Below are 13,652 nucleotides of genomic sequence, written 5' to 3'. Positions count from 1 at the left end.
AGAGTCTGAAAGTCCAAAAATGGCTACAAATCAGAAAAAGAAACATGATGTGTGCATAATCAAACAGCAACTAACTGTACTGCAAAGACTTGACAAAGGCGAGTTAGTTATTAAACTAGCTTCTGAAATGGATGTTGGAGTAACAACAATTAAGGTCTGGAAAAAGAACAGAAAAGATCTTGATGCTTTATCATTGACTCTAGATTATGAAAATGCATTAAAAAGTAGAAAAGCACTGACAAAAAATATGTGAGCTCTTGGATGATGCTGTGTGTGTTTGACTTTGTAAGGAAAGATGTAAGGGGACTCAATTTTCAGGCCCTCTCATAAAAGTAAAAGCTTTCCAGTTTCGGGGAAAGGGGGAGGGGGGAGGAGATGAATTCCAAGCAAATGAAAGTGGGATCAATAAGCTGATAAATGAAATGAAATGTCATGTGGCGACGGACTCCCAGCAGGTAGATCTGATAGCCTGGTGCAAAGTCTATTGAGGTGACGCCACTTCACAAACTTGCATGTCGATGAGGATGAAATGATGATGATGAAGACAACATGAACACCCAGTCCCTGAGTGGAGAAAATCTCCAACCCAGTCTGCAATCGAACCCGGGCCCCCTGGCACAGCTGATAAATCATCAAGGCAAAATGCAAGTTGCTACTGCAGGTGAAAAACCTTTTGCTTTTGATGATGATACAGGTAGGGAATATGCTGAAAAATTTGGAAACATAATCTCAGAAAATAAATAGCTGATGAGCCATACACCATTGATAAGATGGGGCTAAATTGTAAAATGCTCACTCAAAAAACACTTGCCTTCCAGAGTGAAACAATAACAGGCATCAAACAAGCAAAGGGCAGATGACCATTTCAACATGCAGCAATAAAGTTGGTGACCATAAACTGCCATTTTTATAAGTGGTATATCTAACAAACCAAGAGCCTTCAAAAAATAAACATGTCAGTGCTTCCTGCTCAATGCAAAGCTCAAAAAAGTGCTTGAATATGTCATAATTTGTTTAAAGAATGGTTTTTTGATGCATTTGTTCTGGCTGCTCAAAAATGGCTGAAATCAAAAAACCAGCACTCAGTGCTATAGTATTTGATAGGCAATCCTCTAAATCTGAACTTCAACAAGGTGTCATAGAAGCTGTGTGTCCCACCTCCCCCACATCTTCAACAATCCAAGCAATATAGCTTGGTGTTAAGTGTGTAGTTAAAATGACATATAAGAGGAAGGAGGTCAGCGCTTCTTTAGAGAAAACAGAAGAGCATTGTGATTGTTATGAAGTAATGGGAAGCTTCATTGTAAAACACACAATTTATACAGTTACTAAAGCTTGCCAAGAGCCTAAGAAAACCACTCTTCAAAAGCCATGGAAAGAAGTCTGTCATAGCCTAAAACAAAGCAAGAACTTTCACAAATAATTAGTCACACCTTGCAGATTTAGTCACTCATTTGCAAACTCTTCTAATGATATCCAGCCTCCTAATGTAGAGGTCTGGCTAGCTGAAAGTAATACTGCTGCTATTACCAATGAAGAACTCAATGATGATCAGATCATTGATCTTGTTCTGCAACATTATAGAGTCATTTCTTGTCAACTCATCCACACCTCCCTGCTTGACCATCATATGTCTTGACAAAAATTTATGTGAACATTTGCACATGTCCCCAATGAACATTGATAGAGTTTAATGTTCTTTGAAGCAATACAGGCTGAGATATAGTCACTTGTTTGTTTTGTGCCCAACTTTGATTCTAATTATTTAGCATTGTTAGTCCATGATGGACAATCAAGCACACTTTTAGTCAGCAAAGTCATAGTCTTTCTAATGAGCCTAGTTTGGAGGGTTTTATAGAACAGAGTTTTTTGCAAATTCAGGTTGAAAATATCACATTTTTTATCTTTTTAGAAAATCTTCAGCTTTGTACTTACATTGTTCAGTACTGGAAAGTGATACATAAATGGAACTTCATATTTTAGAACCTTGTGTTGTCAGGTTACTAAAGGCCAAGCTTTAAGTGCTCATCATGCCTTTAGTCCCTGAGATATAAGAAGTCAATCTTTGAAATTTCTTTGGGCACAATTTCTTCGAGTGATTTTGTCTAAAATTTTCCACCTGAATATGGTTCATGAAATTCTGCTCGTTATTATTCTTAAGAGAATGCTTATAGTGCTATAAGGTGCAAAATTTTGTTTGTTTCAACAAAATATTGCATGAGATATAAGAGCTCAAAGCTGCCAGAAATTCACGGTCACTCTGCACAATGTTACACATGGAGTCAAGCAAGAGACTATATCTCGGCAAGTACTGCTTTGACAAAAATCTAGCTTCACTAACGTTCACTGGGGAGGTGTCTAAATGTTCACACAAAATTTCATGTAAATTTGTGGTGGCTGAGTAGGAAAATATTCTGAAATTACACAATTTGACAGGAAATGACACAGTGTTCAGCAAGAGAGAGATGATGATGATGATGAATAGGAAGAAGAGGAGAGGACCAGCCACTCTGCAGCAGTATTTGAGACTATACTCAAATATCTGGAAAAAAAGCCAACGTGGCGGAAAGAACAGACACCAAATATATATAATGAAGTTGAGGAGGGCCATTGATCTCTTCAGTGCAGATGCACAACAGGCTTTAACTCTTACAGAAATGGGCGAAATGCCTTGAATAATGACAATAATGGGCAAGGTGTTCTACATTAGTAGTGTGTGGATAGGCTGAGAATTTGGATCTGACAGGAGGAATGCTACAGTACTCCAGGCAGTTGTGATGACCACTGTGTCCGGATGGCTTAGTGATCTGAGCATATGCCTAGTACCTAGAAGACCCAGGTTTGAATCCCAGTCTCGCCCAAATTTCCAAATTGCCCCACTGATTTAAATCAATTCTCACTCTCAGCCAATGTATGTAATTCTATTGTGTTACAATTTGTATTTGCCAGGCCAGGATGGTACTGTGAACTGCGTAATTATTTTTCAATCAGATGGGGAAAATAATTCTCATATACAAAGTCCTTCAGAATATTGTTAAGGGATTGCATCCACAACTGACAAAGCTGGGGGGGGGGGGGGGGGGGGGGGACATTTTGGTGAGGAAAGAGTGGCATGTTATCGGTGTAGAGGTACACCTACGAAGCCTAAGCATATACAAAATACTAAGAAAGACTGCAAAAATCTCAAAGAAACTAAAACAACAAACAACTATTTGTAAGTTTCAGCTGTGAATGATATATATGTCCAATTATTCTCATTCAGTTTTAATTGGTTCTATGGCAAAAACTGTCACTCACACAACATGAATGTGATTTCATCTGATTTAGAAGTGTAATGTTTCAAAGCTACATGCATTGTAGGAGAAAATGTCATCAAAATTTAACTTTTTTTACTTACTGGTCCAGTGCATTCACATATAGAATTAAACTCAACATATTCTCCATCCTTAGCAATCATTCCTTTTGCACGCTTTTCATCATTCCCTTGTTCATCCTTTGTAAATTTCAGATGTGCCATTGAATCAAATAGCTTTGTTAGATGCCTGTAATATATAATATTATTCAGATGACTGAGGAAGGAGTGTTGTTACTTAGTGGATGACAGATTAACTCTGGCATAAACTGGCTATTAATTTTCACTACACTTGGAAACATAGTGTATTTCACACTGAGAAAGACAATTAAAGAACACCTGCCAATAGGGAAAATAGTGTTTTGGTTTATTTTGTTTTACTTAAAGACAAAAATAATATTGTTTTTCTTTTATGTTTTATTCAGACAATTTCATTTATTTCTAAGTTAGTGATAAAAGCCAGGCTTCAACTCGAACGCAGGCTCCATCAGTCAAGTCATCAAATCAGAGAGGTGTTTTATGTGTTTGTAGGTATCGTCTTCCATGCTATTTTTCCAGTTTGTTGTTACTATTACTGTATGACACTTGGTTAGGATAGTTGCCAAATAAGTTTAGTTGTCAATGTCATAGAGGTTGAGCAGTCAAGCTTTCCATAACTAAGTAACTTTAGCTCGCATGGACCCACAGAAACTGTTCCTAGCAGTTGTAAAAATCTGTAATAATGGAGAAATTTCGTGAGCTGCAGCCATTGTAGTTAGATCACATTACACACATTGAATCTAATCTGAATTCACTGTGCATATTGAGTGTACTGAGTTACGGTGATAAGCAGTGGTATCTGGAAAGTTGGTTCTGTGAACTGAAAAGAAATTTTAATTTTATGGCTTATACTAGAAAAAGTGAAAAATGTGACTTGATACTGAAAGTACTTAGTGAGAAATAGGTCTCAGCAGAGGTCCTATCGAAACTGATGGACTACTACCCGTTAGCTACAACTGTTCATCTGAAAAATAAAGTATAACCTCGCAGAGCACATGACATACACTATAAACAAAAATATTTATTTTCCTTTTTAAATGGTCTATGTAATATAAAGATAACACAATCAAATTTGTGTCATACCAATAATATACCTAAATAATTGCTCCAAGTATTGATGAACCTCATGGGCACAATATTTCAGCAAACACGCATACTGCCATACCCAAATGCACCTGGCTTTGCAACGTGTCCAACTTTTGAAATGTTGTGCCACCTGGAAACCAATATACAGCCAAATGCTGAAGAATTATGCTTTCCATGTACCCATATGAGCAACAAAAAATGTATCTTGTAAAATAATTGAGCAACAGCAATACTTTCATAAAATAAACCAACAATTTTAAAACTGTTGATACTATTTACCCCTGAACCAGCTTTCTGACTCATTGACATGCATATTTTCATTATTTAATGGCTTAATAACAGTAACATACAATACCTTGCAACAACTTTTGGCAAATTTCCATTAGACAAGATATCCAGCAGGTCAGCAGATGAAACGAAGTAGAACCTTGGGAACGCAAGTCTCTTTGTTTCCAGATATTCTGCTAATGCTTTTTCACAAAGTGTAAGTTCACGCTGAAGTTCCTCTAGTTGCTGAATAACACCCTCCTTATTAGTTGCTTCCACTACATTTGGTGTCTTTGCCATTTCCTCCATTAGTTTCTACAGGACCATAATTTACAAAAAAGAAATATTAGTAAAAATGCTGAGCAGTATGGGATTACTTCCACAATGTGTGCACCTTAATAAGTCTTTAGTGCATCCTAAACTCAACAGCAAAAATGTATTTATGGAAAATAACTACCATACAGCTTGGTTGTTATAGTTTATAAGCTATTGTGTCAGCAAATACTAATTTGCATTAATTGAAACTTACTGAACCATTCACTTCCTCACATACAATATCATGCTATTTGCACTGAACTCAATTACAGCACAAGTGAAAAACTGCACTATGTTTATCTGTGGATAATGATTATTATACAGTGTCAAGCCACATCATGATGAGTACCTGTTAACACCCAGATTAATTGCCATTTGCAGTACAATCAAATATTAGAACCCTAGCCAACTTACATTTGTGCCATAGAGAACACAGGTGAGCTGAAAGTGATTTAATTTGGTGCTGATAGGGTTCCATAGACACACATTTTCTGTAAAGCATTTCACAGCTGTACAGTGGTGCATGATGAGGACTCAAACTGTGAAAACACACTAATGTGTTCCCACAGATGTTCAGTCAGGTTAAGATTCAAGTGTATTTAGTTCCAGGCAATTGATATGAATTTTCAGTCATCCATTATGAGCCATCTGCAAATAATTCCAATTGTGTGGTAAGGCATATTATCTACATCTACATGATTACTCTGTTATTCACAATAAAGTGCCTGGCAGGGGGTTCAATGAACCAGCTTCAAGCTGTCTCTCTACCGTTCCACTCTCAAATGGCGTGCAGGAAAAATTAGCACTTAAATTTTTCTGTGCAAGCCCTGATTTCTCTTGTTTTATCATGAGGATTATTTTTCCCTATGTAGGTGAGAGCCAACAGAATGTTTTCACATCAGAGGAGAAAACTGGTGATTGAAATTTCATGAGAAGATCCCTTTGTGTTAATGATTGCCACTCTAATTCACATATCATGTCTGAGGCACTATCTGCCCTATTTCATGGGGAGAAAACTGGTGATTGAAATTTCATGAGAAGATTTCTTTGTGTTAATGATTGCCACTCTAATTCACATATCATGTCTGAGGCACTATCTCCCTTATTTCATGATAATACAAAACGAGCTGCCCTTCTTTGTACTTTCTCAATGTCTTCTCCCAGTCCCACTTGATGCGGATCCTACACCACACAGAGCAATACTCCAGAACAGGTTGGACAAGGGTGGTGTAAGCAGTCTCTTTAGTAGACCTGTTACACCTTCTAAGCGTTCTGCCAATGTATCACAGTCTATGGTTTGCTCTACCCACAACATTATCTATGTGATCGTACCAATTTAGGTTATTTGTAATTGTAATTCCTAAGTATTAAGTTAAATTTACAGCCTTCAGATTTGTGTCACTTATCGTGTAATTGAAATCATGTGAATAACTTCACACTTTTCTTTATTCAGCGTGACACCATACAGATATCTTATCTAAATAACCTCGCAATTCGGTTTGGTCATCTGATGACCTTAAGGACGGAAAATAACAGCATCATCTGCTACTCATATTGTCTCCTATGTCACTGACATAGATCAGGAACAACAGAGGGTCTATAACACTTCCTTGGGGAACGCCGGATATTACTTCTACTTTACTCGATGACTTTCTGTCTATGACTATGAACTGTGACCTTATTGACAAGAAATCATGAATCCAGTTGCACAACTAAGGCAATATTCCATAGGCACGCACTTTGGTTAGAAGACACTTCTGAGGGACGGTATCGAAAGCCTTCCAGAAATCTAAAAATATGGAATCAATTTGACATCCCCTGTTGATAGCACTCATTACTTCTTGAGTGTCAAGAGCTAGTTGTTGTGTTTCGCAAGAATGATATTTTCTGAATCCGTGCTGACTATGTGTCAATAAATCGTTTTCTTTGAGGTACTTCATAATGTTTGAGTACAGTACATGTTCCAAAAGTCTACTGCAAATCAACATTAGTGTTATGGGCTAGAGAAGGGCAAACTCGTTCATCCTTGGGAACTAGTTCACTGCTGATCGTTCTTTTTTGGGAACCGTTCATTTTTATTCATTCACCATTCATTTGTGCTTGGTCTATGGTTCTTATGAAAAACTGAAAACTAGTAGTGTAGGTGACTGAAGGATGGAGGGCACCAGGAGCATAGAGTTTTTATTCATTACAGAATTCTTACACAATTTTATAAGTGATTTCTGTTATTCTGCAGATCCTCTCGTTCATCCAACTGTAGTGTTGTGTGGCTCATCACAGGGAAATAATGTAGGGTGGTGCATGGAAAACCAGCCCCAAGTACAGACTGCTCGCCAATTACGGACAATGTGTTGCCCATTACGAGCAGATACTACAAACAGACAAACATGTAATAGTTAGGCAGTGAAGAAATAACAAGCTAATGCAAGCAACAATGGCGAAACAATCGATGACAATGTGTAGAGAGCTGGAGAAGAGGACATGACAATCACAAAAATCTCATGCGACGCGCATGGGCTATAGCACATGTAGTCTTGTAAACCTGTTGGTGGCTGTTTCCCAGCTTAATAGACCACAAGTGTGTTGTATAAAATTCTTCATTTTGACTTCCACTACATAGCTATGCTATGTTGTAAACCCAATATGTACTTCACGTTGTCTCTGAGTTTGTAGGCAAAGTAGACTTTATGGAAGCATAAAATAAAATGTGGTTTTCTCATACTTGCGTCACATGCTTAGTAAAAATTAGGTTTTTATATTGCATTATTAAAGTTAATGCAGCAATAATAATTAAGTTTGCAGTAATCAAGTTTTTAGTTTGAAAACTCTTTCTGAACAAATGTTTTTGAGATAATAAGTAAACCCGATTTTATGGCAATCTAGTCTTTTCAAATGGAGAGGCACCGCTTTTCCTACTAAGCCAAAATGACCCACAACCATTCCCCCCCCCCCCCCCCCCCCCCCAACCAAATTGGCAACAACCAAATTTAAAAATAATTAGAGCCTTCCTAAATGTAATGTTTTGTATATGAAAGATACACGAAAATCGTTTTATATGAATCTTCTTACACTAAAAATTAACAAATTATTGTTAGTTAGTTGCTAAATCAAGTCAATGAAATCAAAAAATATATGAATAACAAAAAAAGCTTGCCTTGTTATAAGTATGTCTTCTGCTGTTCATCAATATAATGAAGTGACCTTATATGCCCTTTTGTTACCTGGAAAGACGTACCTCTTACATACAACATAATTTTTATGTAATTTACGTAACTATAAAATACTTTTTGATTACCGGTTGTGGACGCTAAAGAGCCAGACCCAAGTGCAAGAACAGTTTGGAAAACATGTAAAATGGACGACCGCAGTGAACGAAATGAACAACTGGATACTGAACTAACTAGGAGCAGTCAGCAGTGGAACAGAGACAGGTGGTCATGCGAAGAAAGACGAGTGCGACCGAGGGAGACCGAGACTGAGACGAGCATGTGACCATGGCTGGAACGAGAACTGCCGAAGTGATCGCCGCGACCAAAGTGAGAACCGATCGTTCCTCGTTCCTGGGAGCTATAAGTAGACCGCCGCGACCAAAGAGGACTATGAAACGATCATTCCTCGTTCCTGGGAACTATAAGCAGACTGCCACGACCGAAGTGAACTATGAACCAATCGTTCCTTGGAATTCATTCCTCGGTAATTTTGTTCATCTTGGTGAACCGTTCCTTTGCACCCATTCATTCGCAAACTACCCATCTCTAATATGGGCCTGTAATTCAGTGGATTACTCCAACTTCCCTTTTTGGGTAGTAGTGTGACTTGAAAGCTTTATTAAGTGATTTAAGATGCTTTGTTACACCGAGGATATCTACTTCTATGTTTCTCATCTTGGCAGTTGTTCTTGATTGGTATTCTGGAATATTTACTTCATCTTCTTTGGTGAAGGAGTTTCAGAAAACCATGTTTAATAACTCTGCTTTAGTGGCACTGTCATCAGTGACTTCACCGTTGTTACCGTGCAGTGAAGGTATTGATTGCGTCTTGCCACTGGTATGCTCTAGGTATGACCAGAATCTCTTTGGATTTTCTGCCAGATTTCAAGACTGAATTTTGTTGTGAAAATTATGGAAAGCATCTCGCATTGAAGTACGTGCCATATTTTGAACTTCTGCAAAACTTTGCCAGTCTTGGGGATTTTGCATCCTTTTTTCACTGCTTCTGCTACAGCGACCTGACCTGTTTTGTGTACCATTGGGGATCAGTATCATCACTCATTAATTTATGTGGTATACACATCTCTTAATTGCTCTCGATACTATCTCTTTGAAATTATTTCACGTTTACATGATGAGTAAAGACTGTCTCTTAAAAAGGTGTTAAGAGCATTTTTATCAGCTTTTTTAAATAGATATACTTTACATTTCTTTTCGATGGTTGTAGGTGTTACGGTATACAGCCTAGCAGCAACTGCCATGTAGTCATTAAATTAAAAGGAAGGTCAGCATTGGTTGTAATATTGATGGTTTATTGATAGCAAAATCGATTTTCAATCACATAGTGATCATCTTCAGTGCTGTAGTGTACAAATTAAACTCATGGGCACTGGTATCAAGTTATTATCAGCAATCAAAACTGAGAAATGATCACAATAACACTTGTGGTCACTAATCCCCATATTTGTCACAATACTCGCTATTTATCCAGAATTATTTGTTTCTAAGTGCTTAAGTATGTTTTCACGACCATTTATGCTTTGAGTGGGCTCATGAACTAATTGTTCCAAATAATTTTCTGAGAAACCATCAGCACAATTTCGGATGATGTTTTATGCCTGCTGCTGGCATTAAACATATAATTTTTCCAGCATATAGAGGGTAGATTGAAGTCACCACCTAGTATAAGTTTTCTTTGAACTGTACAGCAACCATATCTTCTGAGTCAGAGGTTGGTAAAATGATCCAATTAATAGTTTAGTCTGATTATCAGGCATAGCCTCTACCCACACTATTTTGCAGGAATTATCTACTTCAATTTCACTACAAGGCAAACTACTTCTGACAGCAATAAGTACTCCGCCACCAACTGTATTTAATCTATCAATGTTACATCATTTGAAAAAATTTCAGGTGAACTTATTTCCGGCATTAGCCAGCTTTTTGTACCTATAACTATTTGAGCTTCAGTGCTTTGTATTAGGGCTTGGAGCTCCAGTTCTTTCCCAACACAGCTGCGACAATTTACAGCTACAATACCAATCATTTCTACACCTACCTTACTGTGCTTTTATCTGCCCCCTTTTAGACGGACTCCCTTTCTATGGTTCCCTGGAACCCTCTAACCTAGAAACCATCCAGTCCCTTGCACACAGCCCCCATTACCCATGTAGCCGCCTCCTGTGTGTAGAATCAATTAAGTCATTCATTGCCATAAGGAAATCATCACAAGTTCCACAATACTTCCTGTTGGGACATTCTGTAACAATGTGATAAATGGTTTGCTTAGCTGCTCCACAATCGCCAGCCGAAGTGGCCGTGCGGTTCTAGGTGCTGCAGTCTGGAACCGCAAGACCACTACGGTCGCAGGTTTGAATCCTGCCTCAGGCATGGATGTGTGTGATGTTCTTAGGTTAGTTAGGTTTAACTAGTTCGAAGTTCTAGAGGACTAATGACCTCAGAAGTTGAGTCCCATAGTGCTCAGAGCCATTTGAACCATTTTGCTCCACAATCGCTTTTTGGAAATGAAGCCTTACTCCATCTATGAAGAGAGTCCGCACTTCGGGCATGAGTGGTACATATTCTGTTAATTGTTGTCCACATTCTTTATGACTGGTCAAAGGCAGGTGGTTCCCTTCTAACGCAGACAGTTTTTGGCCTCTGTCCAGTCTCATACCCATGAGTCAGTTAATTTGAACTGACATGTGTACTACTTTTGATGATTGAAGCTGGTTTCTTTCTATGATAAAAGTGCATTTAGGGATAGGGAGTTACAGGTTGCCTTGTATGCAGTTTAAATTCATGAAGAAGAGCTACTTTTTGTCAAAGTCCAAACAACAAAATGCAGCTCAATATGGACTGCTATTCAACTGGAATTGATACTAGTGTGCCACTGATATTTCTCTTTATGTTGTATTTGTGTTTGTGCACTATTAAGGCATTCTCCCAATTCGATGATGCCTTCATGAATATTTTTGCTGATGGATATCTTATTTTAACCAGGTGGGTATGATCCATGGAGGAGCAAATGTTAATAGTGACTCCATATGGTATCTGGCTTGTAACAAGTCATATCCTGGTATTTTCCCTCTCTTGGTTAACTAGGATTCACTGTCAATATGGGTTTCCTGAGTAACTAAGATATCAATATTTTTGTACCAGGATTTTAAGCTGGTCCTGTTGTTTGGCCCACTGTATCTCTTCTATGTTGAGTTGGCAGATCTTGATACATGGTCCAAGATTCCTTGTTAGAAAGCCCCTAGAAGGGCCAGTTAAATTTGCTGTCATGTGGAGTGTATTGTGCTATCATGTGCTTCAGAGAGGATATTTGAAGACTGTCTGGCAATCACACTCTTAAGTGTTACCAGGAGTGCACCACATAGAGGCAAGCGGGCATCAGGACAAGGGAAAATCATTTTTCAAGTGCAACGTTTTTTTTTTTTTTTTTTTTTGTCTCTTCCATGTTGTTTCTTACTAGACATGCAATGTTCATATGTGGATACATACTGTCAACTATCACCTGTCTAGTTTCAGAAACAGCAGTAAATAAAAGTCTCTCCTACAAGTGCACCAATATTACAACAGTAAGGTACTGATAACAATGATATTTTGTGCTTCCCTTTTTTCTTTTGATTCCTCCATCCCATCTTTCTCTCTCTTCTGCCAAGCACAGAGCATTTGTAAACATATGACATTTCAGGGTGGTTAATGTGTGAATGCTTCATTTACTGGGGGAACTGGGATACTATGTCAGCACAAAATCCTTTGTATTCAACCGTTTATTATCAACAGAAATTGATCCAAAGTTGGTGAAGATAATACGGGATTTGCTCCACCATTTTCAACAGTTAAGAAATGGACATCTACATTCAATTGTGGTTGTTCTTCTCTTGACATTGACCCATATGAATGATGTCCTGAAACTGCAACCAAAGGTGAAAATGTGGAGGAAGTGAATAATATTGTACTGGAAAACAGGTAGTTAAAGGCGTGTGAAATATGTAACACCATACTGTTATCGACTGATGACCTCAGTAGTTTGGTCTCAAAGGAAATTACCACCATACTGACATCGCAAGTCAGAGTATAGTACATTTTACATTAACTGTAATACACATATATGCGTGTAAGATTCATGTTGCATTTCTTAAAGCAGTCTGAAAGCAAATGCAGTACGATATGTTTAAAACATTTTTCTTCTTTTTTTAAACTTTTTTTAAAAAGTCCAATTATTCTGAGCAACAATTTTTTACAGTAGATGCAAAGTGGATCCATCACTTCATGTCAGAAATGGCAGAGCAATCACAGCAGTGGTTGGAGGCCAATGGTGCAACAAAAACAATGAAGTTGATTGTATAATTTTTTAATTATATACTTGAGCCTCAGTTTTGAATTCTTAGCAAGTCAATATAAGATGATCTATTTAAACGGAAAGAAAGAGGCGAATAGTAAAATACTAGTTAATTAAATTACAAATTCAAATTAGCTTCAATACACAACCACATACACATGAATACATAACACAGAAGCTCATCAAAGTACTAATGAACAGGCCAAAGTACATATATTTGCACTCTAATTGGGGCACTGAAAGTTGCAGTTAACTACATAACATTATAAAGTTGGTAATTTTTAAACCACAGGTACAAGATTAAAATATTCATATTATCTAACTTACTGGGAGATATGCATATAACATTCCACGTGGGAAAAATATATCTAAAAACAAAGATGATGTAACTTACCAAACGAAAGCATTGGTATGTTGATAGAGACACAAACAAACACAAACACACACACAAAATTCAAGCTTTCGCAACCCACGGTTGCTTCATCAGGAAAGAGGGAAGGGGAGGGAAAGACGAAGGGATGTGGGTTTTAAGGGAGAGGGTAAGGGGTCATTCCAATCCCAGGAGCGGAAAGACTTACCTTAGGGGGAAAAAAGGACAGGTATACACTCGCACACACACACACACACATATCCATCAGCACATATACAGACACAAGCAGACATATGTAAAGGCTTGTGTCGGTATATGTGCGGATGGACATGTGTGTGTGTGTGAGTGTATACCTGTCCTTTGTTCCCCCTAAGGTAAGTCTTTCCACTCCCGGGACTGGAATGACTCCTTACCCTCTCCCTTAAAACCCACATCCCTTAGTCTTTCCCTCTCCTTCACTCTTTCCTGATGAAGCAACCGTTGGGTGCGAAAGCTTGAATTTTGTACTTTGTGTTTATGTTTGTTTGTGTCTCTATCAACATACCAATGCTTTCATTTGGTAAGTTACATCATCTTTGTTTTTAGTTATATTACTGGGAGATATATACTTCTCAAAGCAAAAACTACCTTCCAATAAATAAATAGATATTTTATCATGGCAAT

At 37.8% G+C, this 13,652-nt stretch overlaps 1 protein-coding gene and 1 long non-coding RNA gene across 3 annotated transcripts in view; one reads left to right on the top strand and one right to left on the bottom strand.

Moving 5' to 3' along the window:
- Positions 1–13,652, bottom strand: part of LOC126355394 (dynein beta chain, ciliary) — a 677,699-nt gene that overhangs the window by 388,409 nt on the left and 275,638 nt on the right. Inside the window, exons 30-31 of the mRNA XM_050005692.1 lie at positions 4,833–5,059; positions 3,398–3,542 (exon numbers count right to left, since the gene is read on the bottom strand). Coding sequence (XP_049861649.1) covers positions 3,398–3,542; positions 4,833–5,059 — 372 coding nt within the window. The remainder of the gene's footprint in view (positions 1–3,397; positions 3,543–4,832; positions 5,060–13,652) is intronic.
- LOC126355395 (uncharacterized) overlaps positions 1–13,652 on the top strand; it is a 60,297-nt gene that overhangs the window by 34,803 nt on the left and 11,842 nt on the right. The gene's annotated exons all lie outside the window — the stretch shown is intronic.

This window comes from Schistocerca gregaria, chromosome 3 (assembly GCF_023897955.1).
Source record: "Schistocerca gregaria isolate iqSchGreg1 chromosome 3, iqSchGreg1.2, whole genome shotgun sequence".
Classification (NCBI taxonomy): Eukaryota; Metazoa; Arthropoda; class Insecta; order Orthoptera; family Acrididae; genus Schistocerca; species Schistocerca gregaria.
Note: the sequence above shows the minus strand (reverse complement) of the source record. Positions and strands in the feature narration are given on the sequence as shown.